The sequence below is a fragment of the Tympanuchus pallidicinctus genome, unplaced genomic scaffold, assembly GCF_026119805.1.
Source record: "Tympanuchus pallidicinctus isolate F22 unplaced genomic scaffold, pur_lepc_1.0 scaffold22, whole genome shotgun sequence".
Lineage (NCBI taxonomy): Eukaryota > Metazoa > Chordata > Aves > Galliformes > Phasianidae > Tympanuchus > Tympanuchus pallidicinctus.
Genome location: NW_026294739.1, coordinates 14,374,163 through 14,397,553, shown reverse-complemented (window position 1 = coordinate 14,397,553; position 23,391 = coordinate 14,374,163). Strand labels below are relative to the sequence as shown.

At 46.0% G+C, this 23,391-nt stretch overlaps 2 protein-coding genes across 5 annotated transcripts in view; one reads left to right on the top strand and one right to left on the bottom strand.

Moving 5' to 3' along the window:
* The first annotated feature begins 164 nt into the window (after positions 1-164).
* On the top strand, positions 165-23,327 carry IQCG (IQ motif containing G). Of its 2 annotated transcripts, XM_052686936.1 has the most exons (10): positions 165-356; positions 3,352-3,596; positions 4,758-4,886; positions 6,349-6,430; positions 11,994-12,155; positions 13,077-13,151; positions 14,669-14,800; positions 15,413-15,514; positions 16,097-16,272; positions 23,227-23,327. In XM_052686936.1, exons 1-9 carry the CDS (start codon positions 165-167, stop codon positions 16,232-16,234), a joined length of 1,257 nt encoding a protein of 418 aa, XP_052542896.1. In that variant the 3' UTR covers positions 16,235-16,272; positions 23,227-23,327. The 2 variants fall into 2 exon arrangements, with proteins under 2 accessions (XP_052542896.1, XP_052542895.1); XM_052686935.1 differs by lacking the exon at positions 23,227-23,327 and having other exon boundaries at positions 16,097-16,324.
* Positions 18,295-23,391, bottom strand: part of LRCH3 (leucine rich repeats and calponin homology domain containing 3) — a 51,917-nt gene continuing 46,820 nt past the window's right edge. For all 3 annotated transcript variants that reach the window (XM_052686896.1, XM_052686902.1, XM_052686901.1), the window contains one exon: positions 18,295-21,878. In XM_052686896.1, coding sequence (XP_052542856.1) covers positions 21,750-21,878 — 129 coding nt within the window. In that variant the 3' untranslated portion in view covers positions 18,295-21,749. The remainder of the gene's footprint in view (positions 21,879-23,391) is intronic.

Genomic DNA, 23,391 nt, shown 5'->3' with positions numbered 1-23,391 from the left:
AAGCTAAACATTCCCTCTGTCCCTGAAGGCAGCCATTAGCAGAGCAGGGCTCCTCTTATAAACAGTGTATGAAAAGCTATAAACAAAGCTAGGGAAGTGTATAGAAGGCTGCAATCAAGGCTATTTCAGGTCTACCTTTAGTTTAAACTACTGTTACTAACACCATGCTGCTTTTCTCATGGGCACCTCTTGTCTCTGTTCCTCTTAGCAAGAGCACACGCACTAAAGAAATGGAGAAACTCAGTCGGCTGGAAGCTCTGCTGCTTACTGCTGTGCTGGAGAACTGTGCTGATCAGCTCGCAATCCTTGGCTACATCATGCCAGTTTCACATGAGGGCAAGACAGACACCAGCCATGTATGTGCCTCTTGCTCTTTAAGAAAATACCTCTCATTTTTCTTCTTGTCCTTTACGTCTTCTATTAGCTTTCTTTAAATAGCCACTCAGGTATTTTTTTCTCCATGACCCTTCGGGGGAAGAAGCAATAAAAGCACACAGATGATCAGTTTTAATATCTGTACTGCAGCAGCACTGAGAAGCGTTTGGCAAGGCTGTGCAAAGGACTCTGGTGACCTCAGATGAGGTTCCGAGGCTTAGTTTTAAAACCTCCATGGTTAGATGACAAGTAAAGGATTGAGGAAAAATAAACAATACATGTCTGAAGTCTTATATAAGTGCATTGCCACTTCTGAATTACTAACAAACAAGAACTATGACCCAAATCAGGGTCATTCTGATACTCCGTGAGTGCTGAGGCTCCTCTAGTCCCCACAGACAACACATGAAGAAGGATTTCCCTTCAAAATGTATTAGTAACTACTCGTTATTGACGTCTGTTATTAATTAGTTGATTTCTAATAGACACCACAACTAAGTGGTTTTGGGGAGAGGTATAAAGTACAGATCCGTGCTCAGGCAGGGGTTTATTGTTTTCTGTATGTATGGTGGCTGTTAAGAGTATGTGATAGACACAAGAAACAAGGTGGGATCGTCTTGGTGGGTAAACTGCTGTAAGTTCTGTTCTCATATATTTAAGTGATGAGCAGGGCTGTTTTCAAGTTGAAAAAGAGTTTGAAATTTGCTTAACTAAAAACGATGGGAAAAAAAAAAAAAAGTGTGACCTGGATGGAAATAAAACCTGAGCTCCAAGTTTTCAGACCGAATGCTATTCAGTGCCTGATGTATCAATTAAGAATGGAAGAGGAAAGTAAATCAATGAATCGGCATTCATCAGAATGCTTCAATCAGAAGCTGCTCTGAATTTAGGGCTGTGCGATAGAGGGCGCTCCTCTCCTTAGCACGGTGAGCCAGTCGCCTGTTTGCCGAGGGTGTTTCTCCCTCACAGATGTGGGTGTGAAAGCTCTGCTGTGCCAGCAGCAGCAACACAGAAAGCGCAGATCTCAACAAGGATGGGAGCTGTTCCCCTTCACACGATCTGAGGTTGACAGACCTCCTAAAGGAACACTTAGTTTTCCTCTTCAAACACAGAGGCTCATTTTTACTAAGTAATTTCTTAACACACAGTTTTCCCATAGAGTGCAATCCTCAGTAGTGTTCTTAAAGATGCAAATACAGATCAAGGAGGAAACAGTTTACAAAACAGAATGGTTCTGGGGAAGCTCCTTGCTAACTCTGGTGTTCTGCAATTCGCTACTTGTCCCTGTTCTCATTTACATTTACCTCTTGTCACTGCGTTGGTAGAAGACCTGTATTTGCAAAGCACCCTTCATGCTACTTGAGCTCTGTCAGTCCAACAGATCTGTGGCATTTTCATTGATTGACATTTCATATACTGACATATTCAAGTGCTGGCATTTTTTAGAGCCTTAGTCGTAGTGTTGCTTGTTCCTAAATCAGGGACTCTTGTAGGCTGCTTCATGCAGTGCATTCCCCAGAGGAAGCAGCCTTTCTGTCTGCTCGATTTGGGGCAAAAGACCAGCAAAAGATAAACAGCTGTGGACTGCACGGATGGCACCACATGCAATTTACAGTCTCCTTGCTCTCCTGTAGTTCTTTGGCAATTATTAGTGCTTAATTCTCTACTGTTTACAGATAATCCAGTTATAGCCTGTCTTGAGCTTTCCCAGACATTACAAACACCTATTACAGCATCCATAAAATCTACATGATATTAAAGCCATTTGTTTGCCTAGAATAGTTATTTCAGAAATACAGCCTTCACCATCAACCCATTTAAACCCCTTTTTCTTCCTCCTAAATTAACCATGTAATTTTCATAGGTCTCCGTATACTTTGCATGAGATTCATTTCATGTAAATTTCACCGTCCAAAAATTAAGCGCGGAGTCGCTCAGTCTCCTCCTGCACCCAGTGCTGAGTCACGCAGTGCAGGGGCTGCTTCCTCCCCCCCCGAGCTGCACGCTGCATTCAGGAGGATCAGCCTTTTGCAGTGCCCTGCACGCTGCCCCACTGACCACAGCAGCACCTCGGAACACGAACGGAGCCTTTCTCCATCAGGGCCTTCTTGGAATGACTGCTAGCATGCACTGTTCCCAGTCTGACCTCTTGTTTTCGCTCTGCCCTCTGTGCTGCGTTGGCACAAACATTGGTGTGGTTGTGCTGTGATCTGGACTGCTAAAAATATAATGATTTTTTCTTCTCTTGCTGGAAAATGTTTCCTGTCAGCGAGTTCTTTTTTCCATTTCACAAGCAGCCAGGGTGGGCAGTAGGCAGCTATGGGCTAGGATGAGGCTGGAAGCCTCTGCATTAGCTGGCTCTGGTGGTACTGCTATTAAGTACTCAGCGACGGGCTAAGATCAGCTCTTGTTGTAACAACTACACTGTAAGCAAAGGCCTTGGTGACAGGCAGGGCTAAGACAAGCCCAGATAGGGAAAAGGCTGAGGAGAAACAGACTAACAAGCTTCCTGTACATAAAAGCTGCTGCAAAGAAGGAAGGAAGGCTTTTTTTTCTGTTTCTACAGAGACTGGGACAAGAAATCAGGGGCTCAGCTGCTGAAGTTTCAGAAATAGCTTCCTTACAAGAGTGGCGCGCTGGTACTGACTGCAGGGCATACGTCTCCGTGGCCGGGGGGTCTTTAAGAATGTATCAGACAAATGTCTGAATCATCACCTCTTGGGGCAGGTGAGCTGACCTTCTGAGTCCTGTCACTTTTGGCCTTTTGATCCCATCAACTTCAGTAAGTCTAAATGGGGTGCTCAAATCTAACCTAGATGGAACGTTTCTGCTATTCAGTTCTTTGTAGAATCATCAACTGGTTGTAGTATAGGTGGATTTGTGTTTATTATTAATTCTTCTTCCTCCCACATAAAGCTGCAGAGGGTCTGTTCCTATTGCTCAACGTGCAAGCAGATTTCTCTTACTCTTTTTTAGATCAACAGCCAGAAAACGAAAGAAATCACAGACACCCAGAATGTGCTGGACATTAAGTATCAAGAGCTCAGCTCTGCAAGGCAGGGGAGGGGGGAAACTGTTACCTCCAAGTCTTGGAAAAGCACTGAATGCAAGCAGCAGCTGGCGAACTCTGAGAATCCAAAAAGAGCCCATCACATTTCCACAAGGGCCATGAAACCCAGTGCTCTGTCTGCAGATGATCTCAGAAAAATTCAGGCTGACAGGTGAGTGAAGCGTAAATGTGATGCCTGTGAGGGATGTTCACAGCTGTAAAGTTCTCACTCTATCTTTGCAAAGCAAAATACAGGCTTCCCACTCTCCCACTGCTGGTGTTTCCCAGTCATGATCTAGAACGACTATTTCTAAAGAGAGCACTGGGGTCTGGCCTCAGAGACCATTTGGTTCTGACTCCTGCTTGCATCTGGATGCCAAGTACTGACAATGAGCTTACTTTGTATGTGGCTGTGAAACATTACCCAATTAACAATGGCTGAGTAGAATTCATCCCAGGATGCAGTCAGGTGCAGGCAGTCAGGTTCCCTGGCAGACATGAACGCTCAAGGCTGGGTCTGAGAGTTGTTTCATGAACTCAGTTACTCTGTAGGGCACATGGAACCTCTGGCAGCTAGAACCATTCTCCTTTGTAGAACAATCAATGGCTATAAAAAATAAAACCAAAGTAAGTTTTGGGTTTTTCCCCAAATAATTTTCATTTTTGATCTAAATCAAGTGCCTTCACTGGCAGCAATACCAGCAGCCTTTGATTTAAAAGACAGACTGGGGAGCTGAGCATTCTGTAAGCATTTTTCTACATCCTGGCTTCTGTCCACTAATGTTTTAACAAAGAGTTTCAAGAAAATCCTGACACCAATGAGGAAAATGCAGCCAAAATAGCAATACCATATGCACCATGAAATTCAACAACTTGGGCAAGCCCACGTCTTTGTTAGGATTGCCTTAGGGCTGCACCAGGACGTTTTGGCACCCAGGTGTCCCTCCATAGACACATGTGTGTCCCCAGATCTCATCTTCCAAGATCCATCAAGCTGCCATTACTGCTGCAGCCTTTTTCCTGATGGCAGCACAAGCTGGCACGACATGGGTACCTCTGCACCTCTTCTCTATTTCCTGGAGTAACATTCAGACCATAATGTGAAGTTATAAACTTGGACCTTCTTCCAGATACACAGTTCTCTAGAGCTGGAAGCAGCAAGTGCCATGGGAGAGGCACACTTAGGTTTGCTAAGTCATAAGAACAGAAATGGATCTTGCATTTCCTTTTTTTTTTTTTTTTAAACATAATTGATAATAATTGATAAAGGTGCAGACACTGTGGTATCAGTGTACACCTACTAATTACTTTGTGTTCATTTTCTTTCTGGCAGGCAGCATGTGAGTGATGTAATTACAGCCACTGTGAAGAAGATGGAGGAATCAGGAACATTTGATAGCCTAATAGAAGCTAATGGGAGAGAGAAGGCAAAGAAAAGCAACTTGAATGACATCCTCATCAGGTCAGAGTTGTGTTCTGTACTTTTCTGATTAGTGGTTTGGAGCCAAAGCCCATTTTCCCTCATTATACTATATAAAAGGAAAACAAAAACAAATCCTACATCAAGATATGGAAAGGATTCTTTTTCAGCTTGAATTATCCTGAGCACTTCACAAATTGCATTTGCCCTTGGAGAGAGAAATAACTGCCTGTACTGATACTAATCTGACTGGAATTGTCTGAGCTTGGACTCCAGCGTCTGCATTAATGCAAACACTGCTCCATATCAATTAAAACATAATGTGATGTAGGACTTTTCTGACCTTCAACTCCTTGTCCCCAGAGGAAGCCAGAGTAGCAAATAATCTGTTCAAGCCAGGGTCAGCAACATACGGACTTCAGGTTACACGATGCCCAGGAGGATCTGCTTTGACCCAAATGCTAATGTGCTCCCTTTTTCCAGTGCAGGGCTAGCACAGATGGTGGCAGAGGCAATTGTCTTGTGAACACAAAAGCCACCTCTTCCAGCATCTAAAACCAAGGGATTTATTGTTTTTCCAAGGAAGGGTCAGAAAGCAAAAAATGAAAGCAGCAGTTGCTTGTGGAATCACTATTCAACACTAGAGTTAGAAAGGGGCATGCAACTTAACATCACTAAGGGAATAATAATTTTTATTCCATTCTATCAACCATATCTAAGCACTGTGTTATCTGTTTGCTATACATTCCTTTCATTGCATACACTTGATCTGTATTTAAATATACCATATACTTGTCTGGTTTTGTGTCAATACACCAGTCTGAAAGCAGTTTGCAATAAGGCTGGGACTCCTTATCAGGACCTTCTGTAGTAGAGTTACCCAGCTAAGTACTCCAAAAATGAAATGCATGTTTGACTGTAAAGGGGGGATAGGGTACAAAGCCTCAGGCAGCAATTCTTCTTACTGGCTTTAGATCAAACGATAAGCATAAAAGCTTGGGAAAGCCCTCAAAGGAAAGTGAAATAACGAGACCTACAACATTATTGCATCCTTTTTGGTTTAAACTGTTAAACACCCCTGTAGGTTTTGGCTCGGTCCTCAAGGTTTCTGGTTCACTTTCCCTTTCATTCCCATCCTCTCTGCTTAATCCATACGTCCCTTCTTTCAGGATTTACTTACCAAGAAGTTTCCAGGTTTGGTGAGATCTCTCTGACCTGAAGATGTACTGCTTTCAACACTGAAGTTCAGAACGAAGAGATGAATGCCTTTTCTATTCCTCAAACACTGGAAGCAGCTGCAAGCTTTTACGCTGCGCTGAAGCAGGGCAAGCTTTTCACTTCTTTTAGTTCAGCTCTAACAAACTCACTGAGTGAGCAGGTTAATTGGAGCAGTGTTCAGCTACGTGCAGCAACATATAAGGAGTCTGAAAATTCTCTATCTAGGTACACAGCTCTTGCTTTTCTTGATATATTCAAGTAACTGTATTCTCCCATTTTCCTTCAGGGAGGAAGAAGGAAAGAAAGAGATAAAGTCACTCCAGAAACAGCTGCAAGATGTCAAGAAAGAAACTGAAATAGAACTTCAGGTGAGATTACTTAACACTGGGCATCTTGCCAGGGGAAGTGTGTTAGCAAGCTTGCTCCTGCTGCCCAGGAACTAGCACTCAGATGAGAGGACACAGCACACGTAGCAATCCATCATTTAAGAATATAGAAGCAGAATAACTGCAACACTGATTTATAGCCTGACTATAGTTATTAATGAATTTAAGAATGCTGTTCAGTGGTATTCAAGCAGAAACTCAAAGTGCTTATAATTGTGAAAGGCTCTGATGAAGTCAGAACACCTCAGAAGCAGTGCTGTGCAAGAACACTGCAAAGCATGGACATGAGTGAGTGCTGCTAATCTGCAGCCAGGAGGAGATTAGCTGCAGACAGCAGGATCTAAGGTTCTGTCATACTTAATGGTGCAGACATGACACCTGGCACAGAAGAAAGACTGATGGTGAGGGATTAAGAAATGGTGTGTCAGAACAGGTGTGGGGACATGCCATTTTTCTACCTGCAGTTTTGTCAGGGAAAAGTATCAGAATTTTCTCCTATTTCCTAGGCTTCCACATACAACAAAATCCCAAACACACAAGCCCTATGCAAGGGCAGATCAATGTTACCATACACACACCCCATCAACTTTATCTGTGCGGACAGCTTCAGCCTTTCTTTCAGCACGTGAATTGTCTGTGCATGCACAGTAGATCAGGGGCATTCTGGACACATCAGACTTGCTGCACAAGTGCAGATCAATTAAATGGCATATTTAATTGATCACTGTGATGCTTACCAGACAGCTCAGACCCGATGGTCACGCATGCTTAAAGAGCAAAAGCACTCAGCTCGGTGAAGAAACGTGCAAGTTTAACCTGTTTCTGCTGAGGTGAGGAAAAAGAACACGTGATGAAAAACAAGCAAAAGAAAGGCAAGGTCAGAGCTATACAAGGCTTGAAAGAAAGAACAAGAATCTGACACTTGGTTCGTTGCAGAGGAAAAGGAAAGCAAGGGCATGTGAAGAAAGGCACCGTATCAGTAAGAATTTTGTCCTTGGACAGAAGAGTGGCCACCAAGCCAATAAACATTTGGCTGTACAGAGGAATTTCAAGCTGCTGACACGCTGCCGGAGTACAGTTTGTAGAAGATGAAGGTTTGATGTTGGCAGCCTGGATGCGTGTGTAGTGGAAGGTTTAATTGTAAATAAGTGGATGGTTCCAAAAACAGGAAGGATCTATCGACACTGGAAATGTGTACAGCTATCTACGTGCACCAGAAGTCCAGAGGAGACATTAAAACAGAACAGCAGAGAAGAAAGCAGGAATGTACAAGATTGGAAAACTAACTTACGTCAGTCCTCATCTGCCAGCAGAGATCCTGGAAATGCGTAACGTACACTGGGAAATGTAGCAGGATGAAAAGAGCACGAGGAATAAACTGTGGACGTCACAGAAAGGAGTCACTGAAAGATGTGGGAAGATAGCAAGTTAGGAGGAATACCAAGAGAGAGCAGTTGTGGAAACTGAAAGAGGAAGGAGGGATGAAGTGCTCTTTTTTTTGGTGTGCGCTGTTTTTCTCCCTACAGATTCGAACCCGTCCTGGCACTGCACAGTCAGCAGCACAGCTGGTGCTTGTCCTGCCCTGCACCTCTCCTAGCTCTAACAGTCATACAAATGTGTGTAGCTCCCACGCTGAGCACATGCTCCTCTCTGTGTCCTTTTAGTACCTTCTGCTAATTTGATTCTTGCTTTTTGCCTCATCAAATGGGATCTGCACCCATCTGGGATTTTGGTTTTATGTTTCCAGCTTAAAAGTATTTTCCTGGGCTTCCTTGTAGCTTCAGCTTTGATAACAAATCAAAGACAAGACTACTTTCAAGTAGTGCTTTCCTCCTGTGCCAAAAATAATGGTGTCTCACTTTGTCTCCCAAGGGAGAATAATTTCTATTTGCTTCATATGGGATTTTCCCCATAGGCAATTTTACAGACACTTGCAGGATTTGTCACCTCGCCAACTAATTAGGAGCAGAAATACAGCTTGCTGATTTTAGAGTATTTTGAACAATAATAACACATAGGCCTTTAGACAAAAGCCTATATGGTTGTCTCCAGTCCAGTGGCTGAGAACACAAAACCAAACAGATCTCCTCATGGAACCAGAAAAACGTGGTCTTTGCTTCACACGTGTTGCTTCTGTGTATTTTCAGCCTTGCTGTTTCTTAATGAGATGCTAATTAAAGCTGTATTAGCTGGCTCAGCTCATTTTTCTTTCTAATAGAACACAAATCAAACGCTACATGTTTTCACTTATTTTGTTTCCTTTTGGAAAACACTGTTGTCTCGAAAGCTGCTGCGATGAACAGTCTGATTTTAGATTCCCCCCTCTGTGTCACCTGGCTGCAGGAATTCTGCTTGCTGCTACTGCGTTTATTTTCTAACATGCAGAAAACCATGCAGGTTCCTTGGAGCAGTGATGACATTCTGTACAAACAAAATTGTTGGTGTTGGATAAGATAATGTTTAGGAGAAAAACTTAAGAGATGTTGCCTTTTAAATTCTTGCACTGCTATTCACTCAGACGCTTTTTGTGACCTGTAGGTTTTGTGGTCAACTTACAGCCATACACTGCTCTGTGTTTACACTGGGGAAATGTACCAGATGACTTCAGTGGAAAGCAGGAGGTCTGTGATGATCCTGGGGCCACGTCAGCCCCCACAGCAGCTCAGCAGGACGCAGAGCTGCTGCAATAGAGCCAAACCTGGAACCATTCGATGCCATCCAGTTCAATCCCTTGCAATGAAGATGAACATTACAAATCATCACAGTGGGTGACCTGTCAGCCCTGTCGTCCTTTCACCTGAAACATCTCTGGGGGGGTGCAGCACAGGGGTGTTCTGGCAGCTGGGACAGACGTGTCTGTAGGGCTGCATGCTGTGCTTTCAGGGGCTGCAAGTCCCGGCTGCAGCAGGTGTGTAGATCTAAGCGTATCTTCAGGCTTTGCAGGCTAAGGTTTTACAGCTGCCAGAGGAAAGCTCATCCACACTGGTCATGGAAGCAGGGAGGCAGGCAGCAAGACACAGTGCAGGCGCACCAGCTGCCAGCACATAGCTCCTGTTTGCTGATTTTGTAGCCAGCTGCATTTTAAGTGACTGCAAATACTCATTGCTGTGGAAGAACGGAGAGATCTAGGGGGTACTTGCAGTACATAAAAGTAAGTGAAAACACAAAATGTGCATACCTTCTCCAGCAAAGTATTGTTGCTTTTGCCACCAAACAACGTTTTTTGGTCAGAATTCATTGGTGCTGGCTAACAGCAGCAGACAGGCCTCTGAGCTGGTATCTGTGAGCTGAGAGATCTGAGAGAACAGCTTGTTTGCCTGCTAGCAGAGCAGACTGGCTCGTAACAACTATTTCCTGGGTTTTGATCTTGCCCTCTGCCAGTTTTGTGATAGTTCTGGACACATGATTTATGATTTTGCATAGCTGAAGTCATCCCAAATTAGCAGCCCAGAGGTTTACTGCATTAGCTGTGAAAGCACGCTGTGTCCTCATAGGGCCCTTTGCTGCCATAAACCAGAGATGAATAGATGTTAACTCTTTTTCCCAGTGCCTGCCCCTGAGGTTCAGGGCACAGCACAACCCACAGGTGGTTTCCCCGGGTCGGGGGCAGCAGCTGCATCTGCTATGTGCAACCTAACACCCAACACACCCCAGCACTGCAGCTCCAGGCCCATCAGCTGGGCTGCAGTAGCTCCCACATGCCTGCAGCCGACTCTCCCTCCAAGTGAACGCATTTCTGTAAACACCCACAGGGTTTTGCATTTCGCTTCCCGTCTGCTTTGCATTGTGTAATCAAGCCCCCAGACTCCTCACTTCTAACAAAGACATTTTGTAACACCAAATCCAAACCACAAACATGCCATGCAGCAAAGAAAACAGAGCAGACGGGTCCCCTTCCTGGCTGAGCCTGGGGCTCTGAAATCAAAAGTGGTTTTCCCTCCGCTTTATCGAAATAAGAAATAAAAAATGGTGTTCATGCTCTGCCCCACCTCTCTGAATTCTTTGTAGCCTACATCGAGCCCTCCTTTTCTGACCTGTTTCCAGACCCTTCACAGATAGCACTGCAGCACTGACTGCAGCAGCTGAGCCTCAGGGCCACAAAACACTGGTGTTTTCCTTTAGCATCCCCTTGATCTCTATGCCAGCCCTGCAATTCAGACACGCTTTCACCACAATACAGCGAGGCAGCCTCAAGATAAAGTGCTTTGGCCACCTCCCACGTCTGCTGAGTAGGAACACAACTGTTCCCAGCACCCACCAAATTTCATCAAGGAAAATAAAAGCCATTACCGGAAGCCTTAATGGGGCATGAACAGGTTGTGTCTGTAAGCTGTCTGCAGTCCTGTGATGATACGGCTGCAAAAAAAAGATCTGATCTGGGAAAGCTTCAAAATATTTTGAAGGTATGACTTTGAAAACCACCAAACAGCATCAGCCACGGCCTCTGATTTTCAGGAGCCCTATAAATACGCTTTACTGTTCCTAACTGTGTCCTACAAGGGGTGCAGAGGGAAGACTTTGCCTTTTAGCTGTTCCAAACACTTCTTATAAGGAAACCTTTCCAAATGAGTCATGCTGCAAAGGCTTTTAAACACAGCAGTACTGAGCTGGCTTCTTCCTGTGGTGTTTTTCTATGTTTACACTGTTAAGGAACGCAAGGATGCTTGAGAGACAAGATAGGTGGGCTTCAAACCACGTACATGCCAGCACCTTGGTATTTCATCTTCAGCTGCAAGGTTTGGCTGCTGAGCATCAAACCCATCACAGCATGGCAGGAAAGCAGAGAGAACGGCTGTAATGGAGCAACTGGGAGCCAGACCAGAGGCATTACAGTTGGTCTTACATAATTGCACAGGAGACTTTGATGACCTTTTTAACTAGCAGTGCAGTTCTACATTTTACAGGAGGTTCAACTAAGTTGCAGGCCTAGATTTAATGAACTTTTAACCGCCATTCAAAGAAATTGATTAAAAAGGAATAAACAAACTCACAGTCCCAAATTGGGCAAATGCACTTTGCTTCCTAAGCATGCACACAAAGCTGACAAATGGGGTGCACTCACCCAGAAGTCTTGTCTGAGGAGTTGCTGCTGGAGACAGAGCTGTTCCAGAAAAGCTCAGGTCCACACAAAACAAGGTGTGGGGAGAGGCTGGGAGCTCAGAGCCAGCTCTGCTTGGCAATCCTTGCTCTGACTGAATGCTCTTATAAAAAAATGGACACCATCTACTTGGTAAGATTTCAAGAAAGAACCACTGAAACATATGAGTGAGTTGAGATTTACATTTTTATCTGCTCCTAATGCTGTGTTTACACAGTTGCTGCAGAACTAGGGAAAAAAAAGCCAAAACAAAATAGCAAAGCCCAACAAATGCAAGGAACAAAGTATACTTGAGGAGACAAAACTTAGCACAGGTGAGGCTGAGGTATTACTCTCCTGTTACAGGCACTCACTCACTAATCCAAGGGTTTAGCAAAGCCTAACCTCAGTGGCTGAAATTAACTGGACTGTTCTCATGCATCTTTTGCTTATTGTCTCCTCTCCCAGAACCGAGACAAAGTGATTCTCTACCTCAAACATGAGCTTCAACAGATGGAAGCCAAAGCAGCCATGGAGGACCGGTACATGAAGAGAAGCACAGACCTCCAGGTGCACCAAATCCAGAAGAAGTGCAGCAATGCAGAGAACAGACTGAAGAAGGAAATTGAGGTAAACCGTTCCCCAGTGCCCTTACTGAAAAGCATCTCTACCTAGCAAGGAAAAAGTCAACTCAGCAGGTTGTGTGTAGGTGAGGACAGAAGGACTCAGCACTATGCTGGGAACAATCCTTGCTTAGCAAGATCTTCCTCTCCTAGGGTTCTGGCACTGCCTCTGCTTGTCTGCTGCCCCACTGTTCCCTCACGTCATCCTTTTTCTCTTAAACCACAAGCATCCTTGTCCCTTGGAATTACAGCTGAAGCACGGTGAGCTGCACAGGCAGCATTTCTTCAGATCTGTGGGAAGGGGATGGAGAATGAACCTTTTTATTGAAACAAACACCAACCAAAGAAATAGAAAAAAAACCTCACCAGAGCCACTGTCTGTCCTCTGCACACAGAGGCGGCTGTCCTGAGTGCTGCTCTCCTGGAGGAAAGCTTTATCAGAGGGTTTAGGTGATGCCAGGACGTTGTCTGCTCCTGGAACCATCACATGGATGCAATACTTTCTGCATCAGGTCCCAAACAGCAAACATGAGGCAAAGAACTTTATTTGGTTCCTTTAAAGGTGATTTCAAGCGAAATGGATTGCTCTAAAATATATTCTTTCCTATTCATTTTAATGCTAAAAATTCATGCTCCACTTGCATTTGAGAACTGCCCAGCAACAGGAGAACTGTAAGTGCCACAGCAGGAAGCAGGATTGTGAGGCCATTCCTCTTCCCTTGCATGATGTCAACTGTGAACACTTCATGCACAGTCATTTGCTGACAGTGCTGAGAGAAGCTGCCCGAGTCCTCCCTCCATCCCCTGATGCCCAGGCTGCTCTCCATCACCATCACAGCACAGATGGTGGAATGCATCAGGAAAGCCAACCAGCACGCGTGTTGTGCCCCAACGTTGTCTAACATTTTTCTGTCTGCACTGATCATAGGATTTGAAGAGGAAAACTGACGAGGAGATCCGAGTGCACATGGAGATTGAAAATTTCCTCAGGCATTACCACAAGGTCTGTGTGACTTCTCCTGTTAATGCTTTAACTGGCAACTGATAAACATTACATTGATCAGTTTCTAAAGAAAACCAATTATTGCTCCATCAAACTCACCAGGTTCCTGATGGTTGCTGGTTGGATTACTTCTTCCCCTCAAGCCCTAATTAACCCAGCTGTCCTATATTTGTGATTTGGATATATTGCCTTAAAATTACTGTTCATACAATGACTGGCACTGTTTATTCCAGAGTTACAGCTTTTCCTTCCCACCTAATAGGGATTTTGTTTAAACCATCCTTGGCAGTAGCTGGGATTTCCAGCAACTCGATGAGGAATGCTCTTGCACAGAGTTAGGGTGTCCATTTTGCACACCCAAGTGTTGCACAGTGGGAGCATTAAGAAAGAAAGGTCAGAAACTGCCAGCCTAATTATGCCTTTTCTTAATCTAAGGATGAACCAGGCCTGAATAACTGCTATCTCATGATTATTGTACCTGACTTGAGCAGCAAACAACCACGACTGTCCCTCTGCTGTTAATGCAAAGGTTCAGAGCTTTCCCATGATCAACAGCAGTGCTCGTAACAGTGAATGCCACTGGTGGGCATCTCGTAAACCGTATGACCAGAAGAAAACCTGTCCTACTGCAGGGTACCCAACATCACTGCCTGTTTGTAATTTAAGAAAAGGGTACAGAATTTTTAACAAAGTGCAAAAAAAGAGCTGCGTCTTCAGAGCAGTTACACTGTGATCTGTATGTTCCAGAACCACAGTTTGATCACTGCTTCAAAGTGAGGGGACCTCCTGAGTACAAACCTCTCTGCACTCAGACAGCAGCTGGTGGCTTTGCAGTGGCCCACACAGATGACCATGCCCTCTGTCTCCCTTGCACGTCCAGCTGTGACGCTGTCACAAGACTGATGCTTTTCCTCAGATTATTTTTCCATTAAGCAGTGATGGCTGTTGCTATGGTGAAGTTAGTCATGAATGGCAGGAAGTCATCGGTGTGGTGGTTTCAGAAACACCTGCCATCCTATTGATGAGTCAAACAAAGCCAAGTTCACAACCTGAGAAAGCACAAACTGCTCTCCCTTGGACCTAATTGCTGGTGCACTAAGTTTAATCCAGAATGTGGCCACAGAGTCACGTGCAGGATAAAAGCTCTCTCACTGTGAAACACTGTCTCCTAAACCCCTCTTCCCGTGCATGAAGAATGGCTTCTGGTTGTCATTTACTTCACCAGGATTGTGCACAGATGTAACCCCCAGTGCATCGCCATTCTTCATGCACCTCTGAAAGCCCAGTCTAGTCTGCCTTCATACCCAGTCCAGTTCTGCTGCCCCAATGCTGGTCCCCAGCAAGTTATCATTACTCCTAGTGTTGTGATCTTTTCAAGGCTTGGCCGAGAAGGAAACACAGGCCGTGCAGATCTGATGGGCGTCTTACCCCCATCCTGAGAGCAGGCATGTCACAGCAGTAAACCTTTCCCCTGCTGCTCTTTGTCCCCTGCTAAACCTCACTCTGTGCCATTGCAGAAGGTGGAAGAGAAGCTGGAATACTGGGTGGACAAGCATGAAAATGACACAGACGCTAAAGATAAAGAACTCAACGCCCTGAAAGAATCAAAGGCAAAGAACATGGAAATGCTGCAGAGATTTGCCAGCGAGGTAAGAGAGCAGCAGCAGCAGCTCAGTGCTCACCCATGCAAAACTGCATCCTGCCTTTTTTGTACCGTCAGCTGCAGGACTCTGATTGCAGATACACAGGCAGAGCGGAGCAGGCAGCACAGAGCAAAGTGTGTAGAAAAAAGGGGGCTAAAAAAAATTCACTTGTAGGCATTCCTTATTGTCACTGGTCTGAGAAGCTGTGGCTGATTTAGACGTTCCCCTGCTTGTGGGCTCCATTTTCACTCTGTATGCTGTCATCTCAGTGTCCCAAGTGTTTTCACTCATCATCTGCTACCTATCCTGGGGGAACGTGGATCCTTCCTACCAACATCTGTTGCCTGAGACCCCATCAGACAGCCATTTTACACCACAGGATCAGAAGGTTAATTACACACAGGCCATGAGCAGTTTCACTTTGGCAGCAGCTCTCAGTGCCTTAGGACTGGTGGTGGTAATGAGCAACATTTGCCATCTGGAATCAGGGAAGATCAAATATAGGAGGTGGGGAAGGAAGGTCTGTGTTTACCCGTTACCCGTGGGCTGCCACAGGGCTCCCGGTGCTCCCTGGATGTGTTTTTCATGTGACTGCTGAACTCCTGTGCCACTCTGCAGTGCTGGACGTTTGAGGAAACCATCATCGCTGACCGGGCACAAAAAGAGGCTGAAAGACGAAAACGAGAGCAGGATGCCCTGGAGCTGAAGAGCATCCTGAAGGTAAAGGGGAGCAAAGCTGAGGCAGTGCTGCTCCACCAGCAGCTTGGAGTTAATCATTTGCACCACAGCTATTGTTCAAGCAGAAAATGGCCTGAGAAAGTTGGCTGGTGTGAGGTGGCACAAGCGAGGGACAGATTCATAGAATCACAGAATGGCCTGGGTTAAAAAGGACCATAATGATCATCTCGTTTCAATCCCCCTGCCATGGGCAACCAACCACTAGACCAGGCTGCCCAGAGCCACATCCAGCCAGATTAAACTTGTCCCTTCTCCTTGGCAAAGACAAAGGCAGCAGCTACCTGCAGAAGGGTTAAGAAGGGAACAAAAGACAAAAAGCCAGTCTCTTTAGATGATCCGGGGCTGTGCTCATCACAGCAGCCCCTCTGCATGAGTGACACAGGAATGGAGTCACAGAGCTGCTCCCTTCCTCTTGCCACCAGCTACAGATGCCCTTGGCTTACACATGGACATGAGCTGCACCATGGGCCAGACGATCCTTCCTGCCTCTGGGGAGTGCGCGAGATGCTCCGGCCATTTTCCTGTGCCAGTGTTCCCCCTGAGATCTCTCTCTCCTGCTTCCAGCTGCAGGCCTGGTGGAGAGGCACAATGGTGCGCAGAAACCTCGGCCCCTATCAGAACCTCCGGAAGGCTCAGGAGAAGAATCTGTCAAATGAGAAAGGCAAAAAGGAAAAACCTGGAGCAAAGAAAAAGACGCGCTAAGAAATGTGGCCACGGATGTACTCCAGGGCTCCTACTGGGTAAGGCACTGCTGTGTCCAGCAGCACTAAATAAACCATGGAATAGAACTCAGGCTGAACAGAGTTCATGATGCACAGTTAAGGTGAAGCTCCTGTAACTTAAGACCCTGAATGATCTTTGTACAGCAAAAACACTGTTTCCTCAGTAGAAACGGAAACTGCATTAAAGCAATGAGAAACACGATATCCTCTGAAGCATTTTATACAGCTCATGAGCAATTCTGCTAACGGCTCAGTAACTCACCAGCATGAGATGCTCTGCCCTGAGAACCTCCTCCGCAGTCCCCCAAAGCACGGTGTTGGCTGAAGCAATGGGGTTTGCTGTGGCTCCGGCGGCTCAGAGCGGGGCAGGAAGCCAGGTCACCCACATCTGGGCTCAGGCAGTGCTCACCCCGGTGTCAGTGGCAGCAGTAGGTCGAGCCAGGGGAAAAATGCTGAAGGTTTGCAGTGTAAACATGGGGGCAGTCAAAGCACGCAGGTTTCCATTCCCACAGTACTGCAGAGTGTCAGCACATAGCAGAATAGCTCTACATGCCCTCCTACAGAGGAAAGCAGCCATGGAAAAAGACAGCTGATGTGCCACAGCCGTACCCACCATCCTGTCTGCAGCACCCGTGCGGGGAGACCAGGCAGCAGGCAGGGTGCAACGCCCTGCTTCATTTAACTGCAAGGGCAGCCCTTTCTCCGATGCTGCTGCAGCCACATACAGCGCGCAAAGCAAAATCAGCCCTGGGGCTGAGCTGGCTGGTTTCTAACAATCTTACAGAGAAGAGAGCTCAAACCATACAAGCCAAGCTGTGCTTTTTGTGACCATCCTCTGCTGGCCCTATCCAAACATCCTCGTGTCCAGGCTAAGCTGTGCCAAAAGCTCTGAAGTTCAAGTAGGATGACTGAGATCACGAGCAAAGAGCCTTTGGCTCAGGACTCTGTCTGAAGGGAAGGAAGGCAGGCACCAGGCCCTGGCTGCTGGGCTGAGCTGACTGTCAAGGGAGTGCTGACATTTCAGGTGCTTTAGACAAACTCTTAGTTGAAGTATAGATATTACACTGGAGCACTGCTGGTTAAACCAGAATGCATGCCTATTCCTGGTACTTTCAGCTAAGGAAAAAGTACAGAATGGAAGGATGGTCTCTCTCTGCTTTATGCTAAGTTCTAGGCACGCTTCAGTAATGCAATCAAACAGCTGAAATCTGAAGCACGACGTGGGCTTGTGTCTTCACCTGCTGTTCAGCAAACAAAATATAAAGTAAATCATAAAAATCAACCTCAGCCTCTGCCTGGCTCCCCTGCAGCCCAGTTCCCCACGTCAGGGTGACACAGCACCTCTCGGGGTTCGTTAAGGGCCCAGAGCTGCTGAGAATGAGGCAGTAGGAAGTTAAACTGCACCAAATCATAAATAATTCAGAACTTCCATTTCATTGCTTAATCTCTCAAACAGAAAACAAACACCCAAACCCACTAACTGCATGGACACAGCAAAGCCTGCTTCCAAAATCAGCAAGCACTATGCCTGTATGTAACGAGGAGGGGGTATTTCTTCTTCAAAAACAATTTAAAACTATTCAAAGCAACAGTAGAGCCACGTTTGTTATTCCAGTGTTGAGGGCTGCTGAAACCTCGAGTCTGGCCACTAGGTGCTACAGGCCTGTCAGGTGGGCAGTTTTTCAACCCTCCCCAGCCCACACGGACTCACACCCTCCAGGAACAGCACACCCACTCTTGCCTGAGCTCTGTTCATGCTGCCATCCATTCAGCTCCTCCGGGCTTCTCCGCTGCATTTGCTGCCTCAGTCACTGCTCTCCTCGTGAGTCTCACGGGGCCGGTGAGGAATCAGAGCCGACTGCAGTTCTGTGGCCACATGGCTGCTGAACGGACAGTGAGCGCACACAGCGCGCGTGCAGCACGGCTACGAACTGCAGAGCGAACCCAAGGCAGGATGAGGTGAGGAGGTGGAAGGTGAATACACAGCTGGCACAGAGGATGGGACATCCATTCACACAACAAGAATGGCAGGCAGAACAGTTCATGTAAGTCTTACAACTTTATTTCAAATTACCCACGGTTTCCTTTTATATTATTATTGTGCTGGAAGTTCACACTACTGGCAGAATACAGGCAATTTAAAATAAAGTGTACAATATCCAAACATATTTATATTTAACAGACATAGAAATTATGGAATGTATTTACAGACGTACAGCATGGGATGAAGCCTTAAAATCCTTTATTAATTACACGTTTACACTGCTTTCAGAAATAACAAAATTAGATTGCTTTGTAAAACATCACGGTATCTACACAAAAGGATTTTTTAATGTCTAAATTCACTTTAGAAGACCTCTGTTCCTAAAACACTTTTTTTATTTTTTGTTTTCTAGGGTTTTTTTAGTTTTCCAAAGGAACATTTACAGTCGTAAAAGGATAACAGAGCCATTTGCCACTGTGTCACAGCTGAGAATGGCAGACGAGTTCTCGGTGGTGTGAAAAGTTCTCTGTGGTTTATTTCAGCCAGGCCACCCAAGTCCCCTCCTTCACGAGGGGAAGAATCAGACCCCTGCTGTTCTGACCTCATCACATCAATGCTGTGAGGGACTCCTCAGTGCCAGTGCCATTCCATTTTGGGGGGGTAACATTGCGGAGCCTCAAACTCAGTGCTCACCATCGTTTGAGGAAGGATGGTGACACGACAGAGCTGGTGGATGAGCACCAGCAAAGCACAAAACGCCCCGATGGATTCCTCCCACATCCTCCAACACGAATGCCCCGGAAAGGAAAGGTAATTGCCTCTTCACACAAAACAGAATTTTATACACAACAAAAATTGCACATAAACACACTAAAAAATCCCACTTAGTCTGCAAAACAGAACCGTTTTTTGGTATAACACATTAAATAAACCGTACGATGAAACCTTAGGCTTGGATTTTTGTCCTGAACGTCTGGTCAACACTTAGTACCTGCCAGCACGAACACACAAGGCTATGCAGGTTAACCTAACGTGGCCACAGACATCTGGAAGCGCCGGAGCGAGCTGCTGCTTGTGACAGCGGGTCCAGGTGGCACTGCCTGTTGGTGGGCTCAGCTGCCACGTGTGAGTGCTGCCTGCAGCCCGGAGCGGCTGTCCTAACCAGACAACAAACACGGCCATTTCCAGCAGCTCAGACCCTCCACCTCCAACCCATTAATTCCTATGAACTCGTATTAATGAAACTTCCACCGACCTGAATGCTGTTAATTGTGTTATTGTCTGTAAGTGCTGGACTAAAGCAAACAACACCCTCACAGACTCCATGGGCAACGAGTGCTAGTAAGAAGTGACGTGCTCCCATATGATCCAAATGATGACCTCCTGTTAAAACTAATATGAACTCAGTGTCCTCCTCTTTCCAACTGCACGAGAGAAACACAAGAAACATCTGTGCTACGCTGCAGCTTGCTGTGAGTGGCAGAACCTTCCATCCAACCAACTGCAGCAGTAACTCCTGACACTTACGTAACCCCTCAAGAATTCCCAACAATCCCTGCAAGTGGAATTACGTGAAACATAAAACCTACTTGGGAGGAAAGCAGGCCTGCACGGAGCTGCTCTCTTCTCCTACACATTGCGAGTTGTTGGCATTTTCACTTCTTGCAGAGCTCACAGCAACGCGCTAGTTGGACTGAAAAGGTTTCTCCTTTCGGCTGTGCAGTTTTAAATCCCTTTCATGTGTTCTTTGTGACCTGCAACACAATCAGCCAATGCCAATAAGGAGCAACTGGAATTGTCGTGTGAAACACCGATGCAGCAGCCATCACGGTGAGTCCTGACGCTCAGACATGGAGCAAACAGACTGGAAAGAAAGCTGCAAATCAAAAGGGGAAGAAATCCAGCTAAGAGCAGTCTTTGCCGGTGTCCCTGCAGCAGGTTCACTGCAGTGAGAATGGCGTTTAGCTCGCCATTCCTCACTCCTCCTTCCTTTACACCTATAAAGTCCTCTTCACGTATTCTGCTTCCAGTATAACTCCGAGGCACAATGCTGGTCTCAGACCTCATGCAACCCCCGTTAGTGGCACACTGTTCTGGCCTGAACTGATCAGAACTAGCAAAAGAACTGTGCGCGTGGAGAACTGCGTTTTCCAAGGTCTGCCTTAGGGGGGGGAAAAAAAGATGTAATTGATCTGGTAGAGAGCTTGGCTTTGTTGCTGGGGCAAGAGCACAGAGAGCTCCCCACCTGTGCTTTGCACACTAACTTCCAAGAGTAATTCAAAACTCTCCTGCTGCCTCTCCTGTTCCTGTATACTGAATTTCCATTTTTATGTTAAAGAAAGAGGAAGAAAGTAATGGCAGTTGTGTAGAACCAGTGCATCCCTCTATACAAACACCCACCATCAAAGGTTTAAAGCCCTGCCAAGCCCACAAATAGAAGCCACCTTTTGTAGCACTTCTGCTTTGACAACATGCAGCCCACCTGTGGAAATTCAGTCCTTATGCTCCTAAAACGATGCATTTCTCAGCAGTGGTGACACTCAGCACGCCTGCACCTGGTGCTGCAGCCCCCACCAGATGCACAGCCTGGGCACGGCTTCCAATGGACTCGCAGGGCAGGCTGTACCTCAGTGCTGGCAAAATGCAGACGTGATTCTTGGCAGCCATGTGACAAAACCACTCAGTAACCAAATGCATCACACAGGGCTCCAGGGGGAGGTGAGAGGAGGTGGGAGACCCCCGATGTTGCTCATGTTTTCACAGATGCCTTGAAGCCCAAACAGAACACAAATCCAGCAAGAACGCTACCGCTACTCAGTAAATTCAAACAGTTCTGGTTGAGCATTTTTACCAAGATGTTTCTTGTGGAGAAAACACGCAGTATTTTTTCCTCTGGGTGGGGGGGAACCCCCTTTTTTTTCCTACACGTCTTCAGTAATGAGGCTATGCTAACACAGCTGCATAAGGACTGACCCTGATAAGAAACACTGTACTGGTTAGATTGTGCTGCAATTCTTTAAAAAATATATACATATATGTTTATAAAATGGAAAGAGCTGCTGTTCTCACGAGGCAAAGAAAGCTTGCTCTGAATCCCGTGGAGAAGGAATGACATCTCATTCCCCTCGTGCCCACTGCAGCAACCACCTTTTCTTTTTCTTTGTCTAATTAGAGAAATGAATTCCTATGGGAACAGCTTTCCACACTGGACACCAATGTCCTCCACCTACGAGGTCGGTTTCGACAGCCGGCTCCAACAGCCCCTGGAACTCCCTGCCCTCCTCACCACCCATTTTATCAGCAGGGGGCAAAATTACCGCTAATCAAAACGTGATTGGAAACTGTGGTGATCTCCAAAAAAAATGGAGAAACGAAGCGAAACATTCCTGTCAGGAATCACGGAAACTCGTGTCCTTAGAACAGAGCTCTGTGTGTTTGGATGCACTGCACGGGCAGTAAAGTCTTGACGTCCTTCTGCTTAGCCAAGGTAACCCAAAAGTCCCGGAGGTCTTTACACAGCAGACAAGTGGTGAAGCTGCTGCTGCTTTGGGGGTGCCAGCTCCAGCAGCGCCTGCACAGTCACAGCTACCTGTGTCAAACCCTTCTCTTCTAAAATATGGAGAGGCAAACATAATTGCTCCTGAATGGGGAACAAAACAAAGACAAAAACAAAATGGATGAAAAACACTCAACCGAAAAGGAAACTGAAAAATGAAATGTTACAGACAGCACACACACACACACAGGTATGAAATGAAACTTCTGCTCGTAAATAATGACTGTGTACACGTCTACTGCTGGGCTGATGGTCATGTTCACTCAGCAGCCACTACACAGAACAAATAATGAGAATTTGAAGGACTGTGGGAGAATTAAGAAACAGCAAAATCCTTTATTTCTGCCCGTGTGGAAATGGCAGGAGCTTATGACATCAAAATCAGGCTAACTTAAGGAGGGGGAAAGCTCTGCTTCAACACGATGAACCGCTGTCGTAGCACAGCTTCCTTTCCAAAACACAACTGACTTTTTGAGGGAGTCCTCCTGCAGCAAGCTTTGCTTTGGTACCAAATGCAAGCAAATCCCAACTTTAAAGCAGAAAGCTAAATAATTCTGCACGCCATGGACACACCACACAGGAAGCCTAAGGGGAAATGCCGTGCTTGAAAGCAGTTCTCCTAACGAGATCTTGCCCGTCTGAAGCCCTTCTGTCCATATGGATGACGTGATCTTTGTCATTACATAAATTCCTTGGGAGGGACAAAAGAGCAGAAAGCACCATTTGTTTTATGGAAAGGAAAAAAGGAAAAGACAGCTTGCTTCTGATCGATTGAAATAACTTTGATCGCAAGTGTAGAAAACAGCATTTCTCCTGTTCAAGGCAATGAGAAATCAACAGCAGGTTTGAGGACAAATATTCCTCCTGCATTATGTGAGTCACTAGAGCCAGGAGGCCTGCTAAGCAGCTTCCAAAGTCATTCTGAAGAATAAGAGTAATACACAAAGTGCAAAAGGGTTTCAAAGTGTTTATTAAGAATTACGCTGTTCTCAGTCTCGGATTTAAAGCCTCATCCTACACAAGTCCTTGGCACAGGGGGGCCATCCTCAGCCCACAGCAGTCATCCAGGGACGTGCGTGCCCAGCAGTCCTCTGTACCTCTACAGAAATACCCAAGCTGTGTTCTTCCTACAAAGCTACAGAGATTCCTTTTCCACGAGTCAGCTCTGCAGCACCCTGCATTCCTCCACTCTTTGCATCTTTACTGATTCTCCGTTAAAGAAATCCTTCAGCATAAACACCAGCGGCCAACGCTCCTCCCACAAAGCTCCGAGCGGAGAGAAATAGCGCAGGCTGGAAGCGCTGCGGGCAGGCAGCTGATCCAGCCGAAACGCTGCTCTTCCAGCAGAACAGTTCTTTTGAAACGATGTGCTTTGTGAGAAAATACTTGTAAACTGGAACAAGTGTTTGTTACCTTTCTTTTTGTTCCTTAGGTATGCAAGTAGATAAGGGGAAAAGCTTTGGAAAGAATCCATACCACAGCAATAGCTGCGGCAAACAGGACTTAAGAACGGGAAGGCACGGTTAGTGTGAGACCCCTGGCAGCTTTTATCACAGTGTTCATTAGAAGAAGGTAAGAAACATAGGAACAGAGTTCA

What these genes read in the sequence shown, in the direction of transcription:
- IQCG (XM_052686936.1), top strand. Translation starts at nt 165, where the DNA reads ATGCTGCTTTTCTCATGGGCACCTCTTGTCTCTGTTCCTCTTAGCAAG. An exon ending in TTGAATGACATCCTCATCAG is followed by an intron (nt 4,887 to 6,348) that starts GTCAGAGTTGTG and finishes ATTTTCCTTCAG; the next exon opens with GGAGGAAGAAGGAAAGAAAG. An exon ending in GACTGAAGAAGGAAATTGAG is followed by an intron (nt 12,156 to 13,076) that starts GTAAACCGTTCC and finishes CACTGATCATAG; the next exon opens with GATTTGAAGAGGAAAACTGA.